The sequence below is a fragment of the Salminus brasiliensis genome, chromosome 13 (genome assembly GCF_030463535.1).
Source record: "Salminus brasiliensis chromosome 13, fSalBra1.hap2, whole genome shotgun sequence".
Lineage (NCBI taxonomy): Eukaryota > Metazoa > Chordata > Actinopteri > Characiformes > Bryconidae > Salminus > Salminus brasiliensis.
Window position 1 is genome coordinate 31669503 of NC_132890.1, and position 24257 is coordinate 31693759.

The 24257-nt window shown below is 42.6% G+C and overlaps 1 protein-coding gene across 1 annotated transcript in view; it reads right to left on the reverse strand.

The window, feature by feature from the left end:
* Positions 1 to 286: 286 nt before the first annotated feature.
* Positions 287 to 24257, reverse strand: part of LOC140575101 (tyrosine-protein kinase CSK) — a 53864-nt gene continuing 29893 nt past the window's right edge. The window contains exons 2-13 of the mRNA XM_072695260.1: positions 18764 to 18852; positions 17910 to 18023; positions 17165 to 17277; positions 10966 to 11185; positions 8041 to 8134; positions 7627 to 7692; positions 7224 to 7323; positions 6865 to 6955; positions 5740 to 5813; positions 5216 to 5411; positions 4494 to 4580; positions 287 to 2197 (exon numbers count right to left, since the gene is read on the reverse strand). Coding sequence (XP_072551361.1) covers positions 2015 to 2197; positions 4494 to 4580; positions 5216 to 5411; positions 5740 to 5813; positions 6865 to 6955; positions 7224 to 7323; positions 7627 to 7692; positions 8041 to 8134; positions 10966 to 11185; positions 17165 to 17277; positions 17910 to 18023; positions 18764 to 18778 — 1353 coding nt within the window. The 5' untranslated portion in view covers positions 18779 to 18852 and the 3' untranslated portion in view covers positions 287 to 2014. The remainder of the gene's footprint in view (positions 2198 to 4493; positions 4581 to 5215; positions 5412 to 5739; positions 5814 to 6864; positions 6956 to 7223; positions 7324 to 7626; positions 7693 to 8040; positions 8135 to 10965; positions 11186 to 17164; positions 17278 to 17909; positions 18024 to 18763; positions 18853 to 24257) is intronic.

Genomic DNA, 24257 nt, shown 5'->3' on the forward strand with positions numbered 1-24257 from the left:
ATAACCATCACGATTTAGTGCTTATCAAAGTCGCTCACTTACTTGCTTGACCATTTTCTCTGCTTTTATTATTTACCTGCTGCCTAATCCATCCCACCCCATGTTATGGCCAGTGTACATTTCATTTGTGCAACACGCATGCATCAAACAACCTTCTAACACACCCCAATCTGACATTAACCAAGTCAATCTATGACAGCAATGTGTCATACATCAACTGCTGACATTTAAATAAGGTCAGTCGCTGAGTGTGACGCTCACCCTGCAACCACACCACACACACTGCTCTGATCTGATGGAATGATTTATTCGTAATCATGGTAGTATAATAAAACAATGAACATTGAAAGCACTGACAAGTTAAGCCAAGGCCTCTCCCCCTCTCTCTCTGTCGACCCTTGCATGCAGTAGCGCCCTCCCTCCGTTTGCTCCATGTCCAAGAACTTCAGTTAAATGAGTCTCCTTTGTGTTCTCCTACGGTTCTTATTTTTTTGTTTTATTTTTTTTGAGTCCTTAAAATATATTTTAATATAAAACAAGCTCACGCACAGAGTCTACCCCTCCTTCCAGAAGGGTCTGTGGGCAAACTGTGTCCGGTTTTGGCTGGCGAGGTTGAGCCCGGCTGGGAAGTGCTCACGCTGACGTGTGTGTGTGTCAGAAAGAATGTGTGGGTTTGTGTATACAGTATAAGAATGTGTGCACCGTTCCAGCTCTTCACTCTTGTCCCGCTCGGTACGATGTTGACGGACACGTTTATTTAGACCCGTTAAGGATGGAGACAGCAAATAAGCAAACAGACAAAAATCAACAACGGCAAAAAAGACCATAAAAAAACTGATAAAAAAGGATAAAAACACACAAAAACAAACAAAAAAACAAACAAGTCAGTGTGGCAGCGAAGGGGAAACGAGATGCTTTAGCCCTGCCATCTGGAGGCACTTTGGCACAGAGCAAACGCCTCTCTCTCATGCTCGCCACACGAGAAGCATGTAGCTAAAACATAGAACCCGTGCCGCACAACATAAGAGAAACTTGAGGTACATAGACAGAGAGCGAGCAATAGAGGGAGAGAAAAGACAGAGCAGAAAGAGAAAGTGCGAGAGTGAAAGAATGTGAGAGTGTATGAGAGAGAGCAAGAGCGAGAGAGAAAGAAAAAAAGAGAAGAAAGTGATAAGAGCCTGAGAGTGAATGAGAGAGTGCAAAATAAGAGTGTGAGATAGTAGAGGAAAGTGAAAAGAGCAAAAAAGGAGGGAGAGCGAGAGAGAGAGAGAGAGAGAGAGAGAGAGTGTCACTGAGAGAGTGTCACTGAGACAGATAAAGAAAAGCACCTGACAAAACAACGAAGAAAAGGCCAGCCTTTCTCCCATTAATGTCATGCTGAAGAAAAAAAAAACCCAGAGAGAGCAAGGAGAGATGAGAGAGAGAGAGTGAAACTGAGTGTGTGGGAGGGAAGAGAGAGACAGGGAGAGAGAAAGAAAAAGAGGGGGAGAGGGAGAGAGAGAGAGAGAGAGAGAGAGAAAGAAAAAGAGGGGGAGAGGGAGAGAGAGAGAGAGAGAGAGAGAGGCAACACTATGATATTGGCATGAAAAAAAAAAAAGAAAGAAAAAGAAGGCTGAAGAAACAGATATTGGGACATGACACGCTTTTACACACACACACACACACACACACACACACACACACACACACACACACACACACACATACACACATACACACACACACGCGTTCACTCTCACACTCACACGCACACACAAGGAGGTCTAGTAAGGTCCTCCTTGGTCTACAGAAACACAAGTGCGTCCAGATCAACAGTCCGATAAAAGTCCGGAAAGGAACGAAAGCAAAAACCCGAAGCCTCTTCTCAAGCTTTGCCGCTCGTTGGTGACTGACACGTCCTGGACGTTTCTGGACGTTCTGCTTCCAGGAGGCCTTTGCTTATCTACCCTAAACCCAGCAACCGCTCCGCCCCCCCTTTCTCCTCCTGGGTGAAGCCGCCTCCCTGGCAGGGAGCTCACAGGTAGAGTTCTTTAGCTCTGATGTGCTGCAGCTTCTCGCGCAGCATCCGAAACGATGGCCTCAACACGGGGTCCAGGGTCCAACACTGCTTCATCAGGTCGTACACCACGACCGGGCAGCCGTCCGGCGCATCCATCTTATAGCCCTTCTCCACCCGCGGCACCACCTCCTTTAGCGGCTGTGGAGAAGACACACAGAAGTGTGAAGCGAAGTGCGAAATGCGAAACAAACATAGCTGTAATTGTCCGGGCTCACACTCTTCAAAGCCACAATTTTTCCAACATGCCAAGACACGCTTGCTTCATCAGCTTTAGCACTGGAGCTACGAGGCTTCTGCAGCTGATAATGAATGATTACCTAACCTTAGCATGGTTTATTTATTTATGGTGATGCTAGATAACACAATACTGTATAGAACATAAGCGCACACATACAACAACCAGCCATAACATTAGTACCACTGACAGGTGATGCGACAAACATTTCGACAAAAGGGGTAGGATCTACATATTAGGCAGCAAGTGAACAGCATTTTTTGGTGTTCCAAGAAAGGAACCACCTGTAAGCCTGCAAAAAGGTCATGGGCACCTTTGATGCTCTGGCCTAATTGATGTGATTCTTGGAGGGCCCACCTACTTACACAACTGACAGAACTTAAAGGATCTCCTGCTAACAGGACGCCTTCAGAGGTCTTGTGGAGTCCATGCCTCGAATGGTCAAATCTGTTGTGGTGGCCTGGTCTATACAATACTAGGCAGGTAGTACTAATGTTATGACTGATCGGTGTATGTACACACATTCTGGTCTCCGTTAATCTAAGAGCATTTAATCAGTGCAACACTTGCTCAACCCCTTAGGGATGCTTCAGGAAACTCAGTCCTTTAAATAAGCAATAATTTATTTGTTGTTGTACATGGATGTCTTGGCAATATTGGGCTCTCAGTGATCTGTTCAAACCGGGGGGTGGGGGGTGTTTTATGGATGACCATAAAACATTCCTTCATAATAAGTGGTACTATCACAATCAGTAAAGTGTGGCTAATGAGTCTATCAGCTTTCCAAGAGTACGGTTTTATTATTTGTCTATTAGTCAACTTCTAGAATTTCAGCGTAAAAATTAAACATTATTTTTCTTTATTTATTAAAAAAATTTTTTTTTTAGAAAATGCAGGTGCAGTAGTGACTCATTGGTTAGAGCACAGAGTTGTTGAAAACAGAGTTACGAGTTTGACACCCAGGTCTACTAAGCTGCCCGTGGGCAAGGCCCGCTGCTCCAGGGACACCGGAATTTAGAGCTGGGTTATGTGAAATTTGGGGCAGCCGTGGCCTGAAGGTTAAAAACCGTAAGATTTGTTGGTTTTCTCCCCTAGACCGACAGGACATGACTGAAGTGCCCTTGAATAAGGCACCTACCCCCAACTGCTCCCCAGGCACTGCAGCTAGGGCTGCCCACGGCTCTGGGTACATGTGCTCACTGCCCCCCCCTAGTGTGCACAGATGTGTTAACGGTGGAGGTCAGCTTCCTGTGACGGGTTCTTTCTTTCTTTCAAGGTTTAAATATTAGTTTTTTTAAATACCTTTTTTTTTGTTGTGAAACCTGCCTCCAACTGTGTGGGGTTGTTTAGGAATCTCTGTTAAACCTGCTTATGTGGTTTCTGACAAGGTATGACACACTGCTATGTATAAATATGGACAAAAGCATTGGGCATAGCTAAAACCAGCAGTAACAGCTATTGTGAAGTGTGAATGTGAATGTTATTATACAGTTAGAGGTGGGCAACAGAACACTACTTTATCATTATACAGTATGCTTTTATATCATCATGGCACACCATGACTATTACCAGTACTTCCAGAACAGTGACCAAGCATGGTATATAATAAATATGTGTACTTGTTTTTAGTAGACACCTTGACTACAAATCTGTCCATACCTACAGCATCAGAGATCACAAAAGTCTATGTGCGATTATTTATCAACCTCACATAATTTATGAGAAGCGTGTGATTCATTAGGTATGCAGTGTATGATGTATCAGTCATACTTATTCTGAGATGTTCACCAACTACAGCCCACTGTGAATAGCAGAGAGATCATAACGCTTTGACTGCCCTCTGGTGGACGTTGCAAAAACAGCACAACCTACAGATGATTTCGTTTCAGAGTAAGAAAAACTTCCAACTTCCAAATGTGCAAACCGATGCGGTCACGCAAAAAACTTGCATCTCTGTTCCTGCCATTTTCACTTTGCCATAATATGAACCTGACAACTCTTTATATTTTGTCAAAATTGATGAATGGACCAATAGTGATGCTCCAAAAGGACCTGGAAAAAATAACTATTTACATTGACTTCTATTAGGAGTTTTTCCTTACTCCTGTAAAGCTGCCATTTTGGAGATACAATGTTTTTGTGTAACAGTGACAAAACGCTCAGGGTCAACTATTAAAGCCAACAGGAGGAGTCTCTTACAATTCTGGGGTAAGGCACACGGCCAAAAGAGTAGATCTCCCAGAGCAGGACTCCGTAACTCCACACATCAGACTTGGTGGAAAACCTCTGTGAGAAGGGAAACAAGAACAACCATGTTTAAGTGAGGACATGCTGGAGAGATGGGTGTTTTTATTGCTTGCGTTTCAGAACGTCTAGCTCTTTTTTTTTCAGGGCCACTGAAGGCTGAGCCCAAAGTCAGCAGGATCTAGCTTCATAGCCCTCTTCTGAACTAAAACCCAACACAGCTGATACAAGTACTCAGACACAGGGGTGGCCATTCCTGCTGCTGGAGATAAGACACTTCTATTATAAAACCAGCTGTTTTCAACTCGAGCTGGAAGTAAAACCTGCAGTAGAGCTGGGCACTCTGAGGTGGAAACGTTAACTGTCTGTTCATTATTAAGAAAATACAAAGCTCCACACATTCCACAGAGAATATATATTAATATATATATATATAGACTATATATTAATAGAAAGATAAGTGGCACTCAAAGTGCATGGTAGTGGGAAATGACTGCAACAGTGTGTATGTATCTTCATTAAGAACAATGGTTTTCGATTCATAACTGGTGTGTGATTGCCTTAAGAACTCCCTCTAGATTTATTTAATAGTTGATATTAAGAAACAAAAGAAGTAGTGGTGGTGAGAGTGATGGTAGTAGTGGTGGTCTTTATTGTAATCGTGATGGTAGTAGTACCTTCTCTCTGAGTGCCTCAGGTGATGTCCATTTGACGGGCAGCTTGGCCGTGTCCTGGGTGGACGAAGCTTCCTTAGTAAGACCGAAGTCACTGACTTTAGCGATGTTGTCTTCGGAAACTAGAACGTTCCGAGCTGCAAGATCCCTGTGCACGAAGTTATTCGCCTCGAGGTACTCCATTGCTTCACACACATCACTGAAGGAAAAGAAAGACAGGAAGAAGGAAATCAAGCAAAGTAAAAGGAGAGAGAGCGTAAATGAGTGTGAGCGAGAGAGAGAGCGAGAGCAAGAGAAAAAAAACAGAGATGCCATGGAGAGATTAAAAGAATGGAAGAAGGACATCAAGGGAAAAGGAAGGAAGAAAAAAGAGCGACCGAATAAAGACATGATCTATCAAACAGTGGATTAGGAGGTACATGCCTTTAAAGGCTTCAAAATTGCTTCAGACAGCAGAATTTAGAAGTTCACAGAATAAAGATGTGAAGTCACCATCAAAGCTGCTGTTTGAAGGCAGCTGAACTCACAGTGAAAACTTGAGCAGGCACTCTCCCCCGAGCACGGTGCGCCCTCGTGAACGCAGGTAGTCCACTAGACTGCCCTGTTTCCCCCAATCACACACAAACACAGCAAATATTGTTTTGTTAGTACTTTATATATTCATGCAAATTCAATGAACAATAACCTATTCATGTTCTGAGAAAATGTCTGAACATATGTCCGCTCCATATAGTTGTCTTTTGGTGTTGGAAGTTTACCCACTAACTAGGGATAACTTCTGAGTGGACAACTAAGCACTTCTGTTGCTCTGGATGAAATCTCTACTAAATGCTCTAAAATCCCGGGTCATTCTGCTTTGCCATCAGCAGCCGGAGCCTGAGTGAGCACAATTGGCCATGCTCTCTCTGGGTGGGTAGAACTCTCTCCCCACCCCTCTCTCAATGAGAGGTTGGCTAGCACAGCTCAAAAAGAGGCGGTGGCTGACTTTACATGTATTCGGAGGTAGCATGTGCTAGTCTTCACCCTGCTAGTGTTGGGAGCATTGCAAGTGACAGGATGAGTCCTAATGAGTTAGAAAAGTTAGAAAAATTAAATATAAATTTAATGACAAAAAAACAACAACAAAATGCTATAAATGTAAGTGATGAGTCTATCACCTAAAACAATACTGAGTGGGAGACTTCCATCTACCTTGAAGCCTTTTGGCATCAATGCAAATGTAAAGAAGCAAGCTTTAGACACCAAACATTTTGGATGATCGGAAATGTTTGAGCTAAGTGGGAAAACTGTGTGAAAAAGATTTGTTGGTTAGCCATTTTATTTTATGAGAATACATTACTACTACCACCCAATACCTTTCCGCCCTATCTGTATGTACAAACCACCACTGTTCACATTTTCCATTACATATCTACTAGAGACAAGTTATATCTGTTCAATAATATTTATTTGACTCCAATCCTGGATACACCGTGTGTGTTATTAGTGTCACAACATGCTGGATCACTGATGTCTGGTAACTTCTGGAGAAAATGCCTTTAGTCTTACTTAAAAATTAGCCTCAGTTATAGTTAACTGAATTTCTCAAATTGCTTTCAACACATCAATTAATATAGATATAGATTATAAAGTAGCTCATTGAAAAGGCAGACCTTGGCCATGTACTCTGTGACGATGAAGAGACTTCCTCGTTCCTCCACAATCACTCCCAGCAGCTGCACCAGGTTATTGTGCCTCAGCTGCCTGCAGAGAGCACACATACAGACCAGGTATCAGAGGGCAAGACAGTAAAGGTCAGGAATATGGAGTAAAGTTAGAAGGGGGGGGGGGGGGGGGCAAACAAACAAAAAATAAATAAATAAATAAATAAAAAAGATAGGAGGAGGATGTGAGGGGAAAGAGGCAGAGGGAAGAGCTACTGAGAAGACAAAAAAAGTAATAGAAAAAGTGTGGGAGGACCAGACAGAAGTGTAAAGGTTAAACAACAGGTAAAGGGCTAACAGACACTCACGTCATAACTGAAGCCTCAGCGATGAAGGCTTGTGCCGTGGCGTCATGTTTGATGCATTTCACCGCCACTTTGGTCCCTCTGTAGTCTCCCACCATTACATCTGAAAGAAGCACACAAAGGTATAAAGGTGGTAAGTCTCTGAAGGATGCATTTGTGACTGTTTGGGAGGTGATCAATTTAATGCAGAATTACAGATCAAATTTCTGAAATAGATTACTTTTCATTCAAGCTTCACTGAGCCAAAACATTATGACTTAATGCTTAATTTACTGTTGGTATGCGTGCCATCACAACAGCTAATTTTACAAGATCCGTGAAGTGGAATCTATGGTATCTGACACAGAGAAGTTCATTCATTTGTGGTCATCATTTTGGCTCATCAGTGTAAGCACACCACACGTACCTCCGAACTCTCCTTTGCCAATGGTTTGTATAAGCTTCAGGTCCTTCCTGCTTAGAGCCCAGCCACCTGCACAGATCAGACAAGAGGGTGGGAAATTACTTTAGAATATGAGAGTCAAGACTATTTATTAATTTTTACAAGTCTGAATAAGCACATGAAAGCATGGAAGCGCTACAAGTGTGTCATGTAACAGGTTTTAGAGGAGGGTGGTTTCACAAAGCTAGCTGGCAAGATCCAGTTTTGGTGTGGAATTGAAGTGTGGCGTTGTTAATTCTGGAAAGGATTCAATGGTAGGTGCTTAACCCACCTCAATATAAGGTATAATTTTTTGGCCAAGCAACAATACAGCTCAGATAGTCTTCAAAGAGTTTTCAATCTAATGGAAAGAGACGAAGTCCTGAGTGGCCAACTTACTCCTGGAGAACTCATCCTGGGCTGCTACCGTCCCCTCCATCAGCTTTGGCTTGATCAGCCGAGTACAAAGTCCATCTGCATCTTTGGTGTAATGCTGAAAGACAAAGAAAATGAAGTATGGTTATTCTGTGTTAAGAGCAACCTATCAAAACACAAATAGCAGGAGCTGCACACAGGGACTATCCACTATCGTAACCGTGTGCCTTTAAAAACAAATTGGATGAGCACAAACTAATGGTCCTATAGTGCATGTAGCAATGTACTTGTAACACTAGCATTTAGTGTCAGTGGTGAATGTCAAATAGGTTGGTGCGTCTGGAATTTGAGCATTTACGTTTGAAGCAAAGCTGAGAAACACAGGTCCTTCATCTTCATATGAATGCTGGTTCTACCTGTTAAGGCTGTGACTGACAAAATATCCTAGGCAAGAATACACCAGATTCTTCAAGGACTTCACTGACTGATGTGAGCTATACACTCTAAAAAATGAAGGTGCTATAAGGGGCTCTTGGGGTCAAAAAGAACCATTTTGTAAAGGCGTTTTGAGTGTGAAGCATCTTTAAATTAGTAAGGAACCTTTAAACTGAATCGCTCATGAACCCCTGGTAGCACTTTAAGAAGGGTAGCAGAGAAATCACTAATACTGCTCTGGCCTCAAAGCACTAAACATGCCAGTTCCTGTTCCACATACATTCTGAAATGTAGTTTTAGGCTGTCAGCAGGGGGCAGCACTGGAGCAGAGCTCAGTGACCAATATGCTCATGCATGCTTACACACGCGTTACAATGACGAGGAACAACATTCCAGTCAAGCTACACCTTATGCAACGTTAAGAGAAGACCTGTTTTCAGCACCTGTACTTCAGGTAGAAATGTCGGAGTGGGAAAATAATCTTTTCTATGAAGCCGTGGAAATCTGGAGTAAACAGGCCAAATACACCCCCCAAAAAACAGCTCCAATCCACACAAGGCTGCTGAGTAGCACTATTTACTGTGATAGCAACGATAATGACCTGCTGTGACAGGCAGCAGAGCGGAAGAGGGTGGGAGAAATGACAAGAAATGGGGAAGAAGAAGAAGAAAAAAAGTATGCGTGGAATTCTGTTCCAGACTGTAATGCAGAAAGGGCAAGTGAAACACACTCTTTCTCTCACACACACACACACACGATCGCTTGCTCGCTCACTCTCTCAAGGGAGATGGTGAGAACAGTGTGTGGACAGCATTCTTAGAGAAAAAGAGCACGACATAAGCAAACAGTATTTCTCAGCAGGGGGAGAAGATCTGGCCTGATTGCACAAAACTAATGCTTATATAGTGTGTATCTGTCCTGCTCCCGCAATCACACAGAATGACCCATATACACTTCAGGCTGAGGGTTGCCCATCAGGGTGCTAATATTTTTTTACTTATAAGTTTGTAAACACGCTAGGATGGACAAAATGCCCTGGAAACGCATCAGTTAGAGCTGGGCAATATGACTATTTTATTGTATCGTGATAAACATTGTTATCATGTTACACAATATGCTTCTGTGAATGTATCGTGGATATAGTCAGTGCTTAAAGAATAACAATTAATTACAGAGTGTAATCAGTCTTATTGATCATTTACGGCATTTAGCAGACGCTCTTATCCAAAGCAACTTACAAAAGCGCTTCCATATAGTTTGAATAGACTACAATTCAAAGATACCTCTAAGCTTAGATAGGACTAAACACAAGTCAATGAGAAAACCATAATACTCATCGCCCAAGTACTCTCATAAGAGGAGGGGCGTTTGAGGACCGTGAGTGACTCTGCTGTTCGGACATTCAGGGGAAGTTTGTTCTAAAACTTCGGTGCAGGACAGAAAAAAGCCTGGACGCATGTCTTCCGTGGATCTTAAGGGATGGCGGGTCAAGCCGAGCCATACTTGAAGCTCGAAGGGCAGCTACAGGAAGCCAGTGAAGAGAGAACGCAGCTAAAGAGTGACATCAAATAAAAAAAATAAATAAATAAAAAAAAAATAAAAATAAATAAATATATATATATATAATTATATATTTAATATATATATATATATATATATAGCGCTTTTTACAACTGGTGTTGTCAATTAAAGTGTAGCATATTCTGAGTAAAAATCACGGTACTCAACATGGGAGAGTATTTGGATTGCAGTTTTTTTTTCTGGTTGGTGCATTCTGTCTACATGACAACATAAATAACTTAAAAATGTCTGTTTATATTGTGATACAGATGTATTACCCAGCTCTAACATCAGTGCCACTTTTACAGTCTACAGAAACACTATCAGGAGTCCGATAAGGAGCTGTTTGTTACTCTGCAGGTGTTACATACTGGCTGTGGTTTACAGGCTCTCTAATTGCTCCAAATCTATATATACAATTTAGTAAATGTTTTAAAACCAATGAATACATGATAGAGAGAGACTGAACAGCAGATCAACACCTCTACTTCAGACCTATGAGGAAAGCCTTTCCACATTTGACTGCGTCAAGCAGGCTGTCAAAGTCTGAATACTCAGCGTTCCTGATCCACTTACAGTCAGTGGTCTTAGCCACGCCAAGGGTCTGTGGCACAATCCAGCCTCCGTGCGCCTCTTCAGAGGACTGAAATCTGACATATTTGCACGGAGACTCACCAGTGATAAAGATCAGACTGTGATGGAGCGAGTGGGCAGGAGCGAACCGGTGCTCGTTTACAATTCTGCGTTTGGTTCGAGTTGTGTTCATATTTCAAATGAACTGCGAGTCTCGACCCGCTGGTTTGGTGCGCACCAGAGTTAGAAAGGCAGCGTTCACACTTACTCTAAACCAACCGTAGTGACAGAGCAAATCACACCAGCAAATCATTTTGATTAAACTAAATCTGTAAAAGACCTTAACAGCACACTGGAGAACACTGGAGAAGTTGTTTTCACCTCCACCAGCTGCATGAGGTTCTCAAAGAACTCCTCCTCATCGATGGAAAGCTTGCCGTTGTGGTAGATGATGCGGTAGTGCTCCACTTTCCCCTCACAGCTCACACACAGCGTGTAGTCGCCAGGGTAGTTGGTGCTCTCCCGCACCAGATACAGACCCGTCTCTGGCGGGTAGAGGAGCCGTTCCGCCTGGTCCCGCGTGATCTTACCATGGAACCATCTGCAGAAAGAGAGAAAGAGGTGGTCAGTAAGCAACTATTGCGCAATACCTTGGTTGATTAGAGCTCGACATGGAGGGGATTCGGGGAGCTGGTCAAATGACTGGGCCAAAGACCAAGCGTGTTTTCAGAGCTAGCCTGTGTGCTTTAGCAGCAGCCAGCCCGACGCCTTGAAAGTGGGTAATTAAGGCGTGTGGTTTATCTCTCTCTTTCCCGGGGCTGCTGATACCGTTCACACAACTGAAACAGAGGTAGCGGAAAGTGGACAATGACGCACTGTTGACTTCATGTTTTACCACAGTTTCATCTTATCTCACCAGCCATGCTTCTTTGATGCGCTCTTGCTACGGATGCAGTGTGTTTACTGCGCGTTTCTCTTACTTTCTGTAGGTCATGTGATGTGAAGCGGATGTGCAAATGCTATTAAAGCAAGCAATAGACAATTTGTTTATTAATAACATCAGTTGACATTTCTAGGCATTTTTAGAGAACAAGGCTATTATATGGACAAAAGGGAAAACGCAGGGACACCTGCTCATTCTCGGTTTCTGCCGAAAATTGAAATATTTTATTTTGTTTGAGTAACTGTCTCTACTGTCCAGGGAAAGCAGTCTACTAAATTTTGGAGCATTGCTGAGAGGATTTGATTGCATTCGATTTGATTACATGTGGTATTTCAGGTCAGTCAGAACAAGCTGTTGCCTTAAACCAACAGGAAGCGGTACTTGTCTGAACGCTCATCTACGCCCTCACACCCGCACACTCCTCTGAGAAAAAGTTAGCTGCTTATATTATTGGCAGGGAAACCTAGATCAGGGGTCCTGTTCAAAATTCTCAAGGGCCTTGGATGACATAATTGTCTTCTCCACTTATACTCTTATGCTCTAGAAACTCGAGCGTCGAGTGAATTCAAACGAGGGGTTTTCAGATGCAACATATGAGGAATGTGTTCGCGATAAAGAGGTCTTCAACAAAAATGGAAATGCGAGCCTTGCTTCAAAGCATCAAACACTTTTATCTCTTTTTCTCCCAGGCCTACTCATCTGTCTCTGAACAGGGTTTAAATGGAACACAAAAGAGCCTCAAAAGCAGTTTGCACTGCAGAGCATCAGAAACGGCACGTTTAGTTACGGAGTCGATTCCTACCGTGGGAAAGACGCAACAGTGGAGCGTTAAAGCCTGAAACGAGTGTACTGCAGCATGGCTGCCAGCCTAGCTCTCGCCAGTGAGGACGTAGAACTCGTCTGTCTATATTTAACAGTAGCGTTACACAATGACCCCACTCCTCAAACGCAGTTCATGAGACAAGACGTGTTCTGGTGCCTGAAGTCTGCACTGGAGCTACAAGCCTAAAGTAGCTAATAAGTAATGGAAACATACCCCACCATTTAACATCCAGCTTAACTCATTACACTACATGAAATGAACAGCATGTACAGATAAAAACATTAAAATTTCCTAACATGCTCCTACTAGTGTTGTGTGGCATACTCACTTGGTACTTGTTTGCGTAGAGCGTTTGATTATTTAGCCATGCAGTTAGCACCATGCTACTTGGTAAGGTATAGGCTCCCATTAACTGTTAGCTACACTAGCCTCATAGCTCCACTACAAAACTAAGGAAGCAAACCTCAGACGCTAGCATGTGGAAAATGCTGGTTTTGCAGCAACAAAGACCCATTTGTCAGTATTCCTCAGCAGAACAAAATAATGTTTACACAGTTCTAATGTTTACACATTCTCCTCCCCTTTACACTGTTCTGGAACATGCTCACCTCCACGCCAGCTACTCCAGGTTATTCACTGTGATCATCACAAAGCTGACAACCCTAGAATGTGCTCAGCCCTACACATACAATTCTAGAAAGATCTTTTACAACGTTCATCCCCATCCACCCCGTTTAGAGCGTACACCCCATCCCCAACTATGCCGAGCATTCACCTCCATCCACCCCGTTCCGAGCATTCGCTCCCACTCAGAGTGTTCGCTCACATCCGCCCATTCCGAGCGCCCACCCCCGTTCCCCCCCGTTACGAGCGCTCACCCCCATTCACCCCCGTTCCGAGCATTCGCTCCCACCCAGAGTGTTCACCCACATCCGCCCATTCACCCCCGTTCCGAGCGCTCACCCCTGTTCCGAGCGCTCACCCCCATTCACCCCCGTTCCGAGCGTTCGCCCCCATTCACACTGTTTTACTGTCGCCATCTCTGGAACGCTGGCGAGGTGCCTGGAGGAACAGGGAAGGACAGTGAAGTTGCCCAAGCACAGAAGAAGCTTCTGTTGGACCCAAACAAAAACGTCCGGATGTTCTGGAATGAGCAGAAGTCGTGGCTTTAGAATGCGGAGGTCAGAATGACCCCTCGTTCAGTTACAATGCTGTTCAGTGTAAGGTAATTAAAGCTCGAGACTGGCCGTGTGGAGTGTGTTTGTGTGTGTGTGTGCCTCTCCTTCGGGAGCTGCTCAGACACTGGGTGCTCTGTGGAAAAGCTGCTTACTGCAAGCTCGAGTTGATTAGATCAGTGTGGCTGCAGTTCCTAAAGTCCCACTAATCTCCGAGCCAGAGCCATCCGAGAACCACAACACAGAGAGAGACTGAGAGAGAGACTGAGAGAGACTGAGAGAGACACAATGAGACATTTCAAGGAGAAAATGAGAGTCAAACAGAAAGCAACAAATGGAGAATGAGAGAGTGAGTGAGAGACAGAATGAGTAAGGAGAAAAGGAAAAAACAGAGAAAAGATGAGACAGTACAAGAGACCTACAAGAGAGAGAAGAGAGTAAGAGACAGAAAAAGACGATTGAGGAGGAGTGAGAGTGAGAGCAAGTGCGAGAGAGGAAAGAGAAAAAAAAAAAAGACTGCAGAGAGCGCGAGAGACGAAGAGAGAAAAAAAATCGAGTACGAGAGGCGGCTCTGGAGCAGGTTTTCTTGCAAGGATCTTGGTGTACTTAGCTGCTAGTCTCCTGGTCCCGCTGCTGAACCCCCCCCTCATCATCATGATCATAATCATAATCATAATCATATCAAAGGGTGCGCGCAAATGATATTTACATTTTTTAGAAATTAGCACAAATGTCTTTTGGCTTTTCGGCTTTTACTTTGTTCTTGTAGGCTATTTTGTGGGCTAAGTGAACTCAAAAATTGAACTCAACCTACTGTAGAATGAATCTGTACCACAATCAAACATGGAGAAGGTGAAAGGGGTGTGCAAACTTTCCGGCTTGACTGTAATACATCAAGTTCAATCTCTGATTTGACCTGCAAGGGGTAGAGCTCCGCGGAGGTGCATTTACAGCATATGGTCCATCATCTACAAATTGATCCTGCTCTGAACAGACAAAAACAGCACAAATAACGGGATGCTCTGGAGCCTGAGGTCACCCACACAGTGCCAACAGTCAGCTATAGGGGTATAAAGCCCCCCCAGCACTGGGCTGTGGAGCAGTGGAACTGCATTCTCTGGAGTAAGGGAGCTCCACCCAAAATCTTTAGGATGAGTTAGGTCAACAGCAACCCCCCCCCCAATAAAAACCCATGATTGTAGAAAAAAAGCTGGATAAGCAAGTGTCTACAAATTTCTGGACACAGTGCACAAAACCTATGAGATAAGTTGTGTTGATTCTTGGTTCAGCAGTTGCACAGAAATGCAATAGAACCACTTTTGGTCCCCTAAAGAACCCTTCAATGGAAAGTTCTTTAATAGACCATGTTTTAAAAATCATATGTACATCCGCGCATGAAGAACGTTTTCCTAGCACCAAACACTGGACTTAAGAACCATTTAGGAACCTTTATTCTGAGTGTTAAGAACAAAAAATAAACAACAAAAAACAGAAATAAATTAATTTATTAAAATAAAATAAATAAATAAATAAAATTAAAAACATTTACAAGAACTCCTGGGTTCACTCTTAGCAAAAAAGGGGTTCTTGTAACCCATGGCAGAGCCCTTTTGGTTCTATATGACCCAATGAAGACCAGATTCATAAATTTAAGGGCATTTTTACACCTGCACTTTTTAGTGCGGTTAAATCAGACTCATCTGAGAGCACCAAGTTGAGTAAATGGTCTTAGGAGTGTTTTCGGACTCATTTAGACTCTGGTTCACCCAGGTGTGTTTGCTTTCCCTTTTAATGGAGCTTTGCATGTCACTAAACTCACTATATAAAACTTACTGCACCAAGTGTGGGATAGATAAAAGGTTCTTAAATGGTTCCTGGTTCAGCACTGTTCTTCAAATACTGTGTATATTAGTGTAGTGTACCTTAGATACTATCAGAAACTTATTCACCCGAGGCTGTTTTCAAGCTTAAGAAACCTCCCCTGCTGTTTGTACATTCCTCCACTGTGTAGACAGATCTTCCGCTAACATTTGTGAATTAAAAAACAATTCTGAATTGCAGTGAAAATAATCAGACTGATTTGTGATGTAACGTGAGATTTCAATTTCCTCAGTCTGTTTTCCGGCTCTAGTGCTCTAATGACTCGGGTCATGTGGAGCTTGATAGAGAAGTCAAATAACTTGTGTAAGAGAAGGAGGTTGTTCTGGGCAAGAGGTCAGGGACAAGGATTTAGAACTAGTGGCTTAATGAGCGTCCTTCACATGAATTAGAGATATGCTGGAGTGCCACTTCTTCTTGTCACATATTCTTAGCTTTCCTACCAAAAAAAAGCAACATCATTCCACAGCTCAGCTAAGAGCAGGGTATTATCTCAGTGGGGCTACTTGCATTACAGCTGCATCATGTCCTTCAGTTCTCCTATCTGTATGTGTCCAGCCCACTCAGACCACAGCCTTCCCCCACAGCGCGTTAGCCATGAGTGAAGTTGACCAAGGACAAAAGAGACAAGGCCCATCTCTTTACAGTGCAGGCGGAGGACACAGTGACTGCTAGAAAGGTAATTTCGGTGGTATGGTGTGTGTGTGTGTGTGTGTGTGTGTGTGTGTGTGTGTGTGTGTGTGTAGCTGTGTTCGTGCTGCTGGTACCCTCGTGTGGCGCACAAGCGTAAATGTGACCGGCACAGAATCAGTTATATGAGGCCCAACTTCTGGTCACTGGACGATTGATAGTTTCGACCTTGCATTCAGATCAGGCTTGTCCAAAAAAACATGTAATTTATTAACGGATCAAAGCAGATTTTGAAGATTTTTTGGTCAAAATAAAAATCGCACATTTTCTTTCACAATTAGACTGAACAATCTGTTTAGAGAACTGTAATAAATGTATTAGTAACTGTATCTTATGGGGTACAGGTGTGTTAGATCAGTGATGGAACTAAAAATCTACAGCTGAGGTCTGCCTTTGGAATGGATTCTGGGGCCAGTCTATGCCAAGATGCTTTGCATTTTAGAATAAAACAGCCACCTGCGCACTGGCAGCAATGGGCGGTGTGGGACTGGGATGGTCTGACGTGTGATGGGAGAGCCTCCCTCTCTAGCTCTCTCTCTCCTGCTGTATAGTGAAAGAGCATTTGCATAATTCACTTGCTTTTATCCCACCCCTCCCCTCCCTCTCCCCCATTCTCCTGACGCAGCCAAACCATCACTCACACCCATTCAAATCTGGCCCCATAGCGGGCGAGAAAGAGCGGGAGTGAGAGAGAAAATGAGAGGTGGGGGAAAGACAGAGCGAAAAAAGAGACACACAGAGAGAGAGAGACAGAGACAGAGAGACAGAGAGAGGGGGAGACATACAACCAGAACGTCTGAAGGAGAGCGAAAATAAATCTGTATGGTCAGCTTATGAGGTCATTAATGAGGACTTTATGCAAGGCCCATGGAATTGGCCTATCATGATCAGATGACCTTTTCCTGCCTTGGCCAATCAGAAAACAGACCCAAAGGAAATCAGCCAATCACAGCAAGATCACACTGAAAAATCTGGCGGAATATTGAGCAGATGCAAGTCACACACACACACACACACACACAGCTTTCCAGTACAGGCTGAGAGTGAAAGTGAGACACACTCTGTACTTACGGCATTAGGCTCAGTTTGCCTCCTGATTTTACTCCTTCTCGTTTCTGAACGTAGTTTGCTGGAATCGTGCCCTCCCTGCCTACTGTGTTCTTCGCTTTGTACCAGTTTGGGTCCTGCAGGAAGATAAAGAAGGAAGGATCAAAACAACATAAAGTCAATCCGTCACAACATCAATAAAGCAATCAATCACTCAATTAAGTAATTAATTAGTCAATTAATTTATTCATGATGGCCTTTTAGTCAGGCAAAAAAGTGGCCACCCCTAATCAATACTTCTGTTACTGTAAATTAGGGATGTCCAGATCAGATGCAGTGGATCAGGGCTGATTTAGGCATATCTGAATGAGTCGGGTATTGGCTATTTTAATTCTAAACCAGTTACGACTCTTTTTAACCACACTGTTTAGAGCACCATCTGGAGGCCTCAAGGCTCCATTAACAGACATTATTGCCCAGCCAGCAGCAGCAGTGTGGACGTTCTCAGAAGATAAATAAAAGAGTTGAGAGTCTACAAAATGGAGCCATTTTACAGTGGAGCATGACTATAATATCTGAACCTTTATAAAACTGATCACTGAAATGCTCTGTTTTTAAACCTGCACTGAAGAGTGCATTTCGAACCCAGTGTAGATTAGCGCTAATGCTAATTTTTTATTTGAAAGATATTTTCATATTTAAAAAAAAAAATTATTACGCTTATTATAATTGTGCATTTTTATACCTCTACACCAGTGTGATACCATACCTTAGTGACTCCAATGATGGTGAGAACGTCTCCTTTACAGAAGGGCAGGTCCTGCTCCGTTGTGCCCTGGAAGTTATACTTAGCCACACACTCTGTGCCTTGCGGCCATGCTGTCTGTAGCAGGAAAGGCAGAAAGGGAGACAATTATTAGCGCTTGTTCGTCTGAATGTAGTTTCACTTCTCATGATGTCTTTCGTTTTGCTGGGGTGTTACTGGGAAATAACCAGTCACTGGAGGATTAGTTCTGACATAAGTCTAGCAGCAGGGAGCTCATGGCGTATATGGCTGTGCTTTGAAAGTGCAGCAAACTGATTTGCGAAACTTGAGATTGTGATATTTGATTTTTGCATTACGTTCATCAATCTTCGCACATACCGATACATATAATGCTACGCACACCGTGAATCCCCTGTATGACCGCTTGCACAGACTTGTGACGCCTGTACTGTGACTGTTCGGTTTGAACACATGTACCGCTAGACTCCTAATACTTACATTATAATCCTGACAATCACATCCAGGCTAGGCAGACTATAGCATGCATTACAAGATGATTGCCACCATAAAAAGAGCAGCAGAACTGCAAATGGTGAGAACCTCGATTTGAAAGCATTTCCTGAAAGCACTGCAGGGCACTTTCCTGCAAATGAGCTAAAGAGCTCCCGTAGAGATGAACCATGAGATAAGACAGTTAAAACGGAAGAGCCCTGGTACCGATTCCTCTTTCAGTTGTAAAGGATGTGTGGATGGCTGGTTCATGCAAGCTTTCTGGTTCATGCATGCTTGCTAAAGCATGACGTGCTCTTCCTATGGAAGTAAGTTATGAAAGTGTATGTGCACATCTGTGTGCTTACCTGTAGACCAGACATTCTGAGTGTGGGAAGGGGGTGGGGCTGTGGTTTCCTCTGACAGGTTTCACAGAGTAACAGGTAGCATCAGAGCTCTGAGGGGAGAACACACACACACAAGGGTCCGATGATTAGTTGACAGTCAGTGAACAGAAAGAAGAGTCCTCTGTCAGTCCTTACTGGCCCAATACTACCCTTGCCTCCAGTGCATTGTGGGAAAGAGCTGCAAAGCCCTTGTCCTGCTGAGAATACAGGAAGTGAAAGCCAGAGAGTGAAGCAAACCCCCAAAGTGGGCGCAGAACAAGCTGACGCAGATTTTCCATCATCAGCGTTGAGTAGGTGGAGTGTGTGAGTATGGGGGGTGAACTATGCCAGTTTTTCGGACCACCTAACAACCGCTTCCCCCCACATCAATAGCCAAAATGATGGCATGATAACGTTGTGGTGTATATCTGGCTCCTTCCCCATAGCAACTCAAGGTTACAAAGAGATTAGAAAACTAAAAGACTGATCGCTGAAGACTGTGCTTGCTGAAACGACTGGTAACTGTATAGAACACTGATGATCAATACATCTCTACTGGGGGGAAATCAATTAAAATAATCAATTAAAATGAATCTTCACGTGGAGGACCACGTCCACATCTGCAGTTTTCTAGATACACACTTTATCGGCATTGCACAACAGTACAATGGAATTCAATCTCTGCATTTAACCCATCCGAACACCTGGAGCACTTAGAAAGCGGGGGTCAGTGTGCTGGGTCAGAGACCCTGGAACAGAAGAAGAGCCTTGCTTTAGGGTAGGGATGCACCAATCTGGCTTTTTCAGTTCCGTTACAGATACATAAACTTTGCATATCAGTCGATACCCGATACAGATCTGATACCATTGTTAAATTAATAGACCGTATACCTCACCATGTGGGAGAGACTTAAGGTATCAGGATTGATTTAAAACAAAATAACACACACACACACACACACACACACACACACACACATATGTACTAAATTGCTATTTATTTGTTACTAAAATAATCAAACTTCTTAAAATATATTTAAATAAATAAAATGTATCAGCCAATAACTGAAAATAATTTCTCAAACACTCAAACAGAAATCATTCTCATTTTTAAATATTTAGTGTGAACAGTAATTTAACATTAAATCTAGCAGCTGAACCTGAGAATAAATAAGTAACTTGGTAAAACATACAAGCAGCAATCAAAAACTGCAAACATGTAAACATTTAATGCAGTCTCACACCAACAAATTAAAGTAAAAGGATTGTCGTAATCATCTGATATTCAGCTACAGCTAGATCACCCTAAAGAGTTGAAATTGAAAATGTCTCTTAATGGGGGTGGAACTGGTCAGAAAGTCTTCTTCCCTGACCAATACAGACAGTTACTCCAAAAAAAGCAGGATAAACTATTTAAATACCCTTGATTTTGGAAGAAACAATAGATGAGCAAATGTCCCAATAATTTAGAATTTATACTGTACATTATGACAAAACAACACAGTTATTTGCATGTAATCTATAAAAAAACAATACTACATTTGAGAATCGAAAGTACTGCAAAACATAGTGATACTTTGTTATATAGCATTTGTTTTTTTTACATCCCTAGTACAAACATGGGGTGGGGTGAGGGAACTGCACTTTCTCCTCCCTCAACATTCACAGCTGATGTTGCCTTTGAGCAAGGCATTTAACCCCCAATTGCTCCCAGGGTGCTGTGGTAGCTGCCCTTAACTTACCATACCTTAGTATGTGTGTGTACTGCAATTGCTTACTGTCTCTGTTCACTAAATTAGATGATAGAAAACACTTGTAGATAGTGTGCTTTATCATTTCTCTACAGTTAAAAATAACAAGCTATGTTCAGACAGCCCCATCTAGGTCTAGTCTTTAAAGCACAGCTGCTTCTTAGTTTATCTTTGTCCAGTAAAGCACAATGTTTTTTTTAGGAACTTAATCAATAGCTTATTTGATTACTAATAAATTTGACCAGCACCTCAGGAGAGACTATTAATGAACAATTACAAATAATATAACATCTAATGATTGGTCTGAAGTACTAAATATATCCAGATATGATACACAACCTAATATTTTTAAAAAATAGAGATTTCCCTCCCTCCGTTTTTGAGAATATCCACACAGAGATGAAAACGCTGGCATGAGCATGCTAGCCATGTATGGGGCCCACAGTACCTTATAAAGAGAGACACATCAAAACACCATGAAGAAGAGGTTTAATCCCAAATTACACACTACACCCTATGTAGTGCACTACGCAAGTCAAGACATCACGGATTTTAAATCTAAACAGAGCATTAACATATCAGTAGGAGAACAGAATTTACATGTGCGGTATCTAAAATTTAGGGCTATATTTGCCTGTGGACACTGCATCTTTAAGGCTTATGTAGTTCACTATATTAGAATTAAGGAGGTATTTGATATTGGGGCAAAAACAGGCATGTGTTGCAATGCCAGCATTTACATGTAGCTCAGTTTCCCCGTACACACGACAACGCTCCACTATGGACAGCTTTTTGTGACCATAAACAGCTTTTTCGTGTGAGCCGGAGGACAAAACACAGACAAACGTCTCAGTTTTCAAAAATATCTGAATACTTGTGGATGGGAAAAGCTTCAGAAAAGCATTTTGTGACATATTGTAATGCAAGTTCTCACGATAATGAGAACTACGGTCATAGTGTCCTGCACTAGTGTTTAGGACCATTAGCCAGCAGTATGGCTAATATCACGAAACAAGGCAACGGTTATATAATCATAAACAGCCCACCACATAACACTAATGACATGTCAGGCACACACAAAGGCGGCAGACATGGACAGCGAGTGTGTGTGCGTGTCCCCGCCACTCAGTGGCATCCGGCGCCGAAACAGGAAGTGTTCTAATTGCAGACTGCTGCAAACGGACAGAAGCCAAATATAGAGCAGTGCCCTCATCAGTGTGTGCGTGTAGTGTCATGGTTAAGTGCTCATATTAAAGTAGCTAAAGCTAAAGCACTGGGTTTTGTTGGGGGGGGGGGGGGGGCCACCATAATGACATAATAATAAAAAAATATGATCCATTACAATCTAACTGGCTATGTCGGACTGTTTAAATAAGTCTTGATACAGTTTTAGGAAAATTTCCAGCCTTGTTTTGGTTTTATCAAGGTTTTAAATTTTCAGCTGAAATGCCAGTGCATCCCTAAATGGACCATTAGTTGTTGTTAATGGTCAATTTGTTCAAATGGTTTGACATCGATGTTACCTATAAAAACAGTCTGGGTGCATCAATGCTCCTGCAAGTTAATGGTCTGACGAAGGAAAGAAGATGAACAAGAGCTCCTCTCTCTAACAGAACCCCTCCCCCCCAAATCCACCCCCAAGACGGTCATCATCAGCATCTCGCCTGCCTGCCACTGATGCCATGGCAACAGTTGGGATGAAATCACACACCCATCTCTTTTGCTTGTTAGATTCAGCCTTTCCAAATGACAGTCATTACAAACACCTCCTCCTCCTCGCCTTTCTGACATCACACACACAGCGGACCACCAGTCGGACATAAAACTAGGGTGTAAAAATGCATTCGCCCATCTATCAAACTATCACAAGCAGTCCATTACAGCAACATTCAACAAAGTATGCACTACAATAAACACCAACATCAAAGTCTCTGTATTTTTATATATTATCTGACAGTATTGTAAATCCTGTGCAGCTTTTTCTTTCCTAGGATCTGAAAAACAGAAAAGGTGTTTAGATTTGTCTTTAAAACATAAAATGAGTCCTGTTATTTTATGCAAAAACATGAAAACATCTGGGCAATGAAAGCCCAGAAAAACCTACGCAAATTTAAGTGAAACTATATAGTGACTCGTAATGATCCACAATGATTTACAGTGCTTGGACCCCGATAATTGCCACTTGCATTTTAATTTGAAGACGGATGCTTCTGCTCTCATAGCAAAACTAAATATAACAATATGTCCATCTTGGTTGACAAACCATGGCCTTAGCTCTGATTACTTGGACAAATAATGAGGTGAGCCCCATTTTTTTTTAAACCTAGAAGCTTTAAATTTCTAGAAACTTAGAAATATCTAAGTATAACAATATATACATTTAAACAAACCGTAGAAAACATAAGCAAAAGTTCTATACATATACATCACAAAAATTATAATTATATCTAAAAGTTTAGATAATATTTTCTTTTTAAGATTGTATTAATTTACCTGGGTGATCCCCACAGTTCCTACGTACACACACACTTAAACAAATGTCAAATAAACACCCTGACCCATCTCTTTAGGCAACATACAGAAAAAAAAAAAAAACACCCTGGACCGTGCGTCTGGGCTGCTGAATCACAGTGAACTGGAATGACCTCGTCAATCTCGGTTATTCAGCACGTTCATTAATACTTTAGGACAACTGTGACTATTCTGAGCTCTGCTTTGACTGTGGTTATTAAATGGCACTAATGGTGACTGGTGCTTGTTCTTACACAACCAGTGCACAGTGATCTCCAAGGAAACATCAAGGGCTTGTCAGGCCATGTCAACTTGACATCAGACCAGTCAGCCAGCAAACGTCCAGCAAAGACTGCTGTGATTGGTCAGAAGGCCTCTTTGATGATTAAGAGCTATTCAGCACTTGATGCTCAAGTAATTGCAGACTTCACTTCAATCAACAATTCTGATGCTGTTAATAAGCACTGGATGCTGATGGAGGTCAGCCATCATTCCAAAATAGGGACAAATAATGCAAATGGGGACAATTCTTGTTTTTTCCTGTTAACGATGTACGTTGCACATACGTCCACCCCAGAAAAAGAAAAGCTCAAAGAAACCACACGTGAGACATACATATCTGTGGTCAGGTACTAGGTCAGCCTGAAACGTCTACTTTTTTTGAAAACGTTCCTTGAGCAAAACCCCAGCAGCGCTAAGCCTTGTGCCAAGATCATAACCTCACTTCCTTCCTGAGGACTAAAAAATGAGCCCCGGCTCCCTGCAGAAAATACCCTTTCATTCTCATCTGCCAGCCAAAGTCCAATCTAAAACACTGGGGGTAAAGAAAAAGGGGACTTTTGCTGTAATTTTGCTACATTTTATAATTACGTTAAACCAAATACTTTATACATTCTTCATTATATTATTAAATCCCTCCGTACCTGGCAATGGTCAAAAGCCGATCTGCACAAAGAGCCCTCCGAGCTTCAAGTACGGCTCGGCTCGACCCGCCATTCTTCAAGATCCATGGAAGACAAGCGTCCAGGCTTTTTTCTGTCCCGACACAGACACTGAAGTGGTGGAACGAACTTCCCCTGGGTGTTCGAACGACGTTTGAGTCGCTCACTGTCTCCAAACACAGACTAAAGACCCTCCTCTTCCAAGGGTACTTAGGTGAAGTGTAGTGTTGAGTATCGTGGTCTCCAATACTGACTTTTGTATTTAGTAGAGTC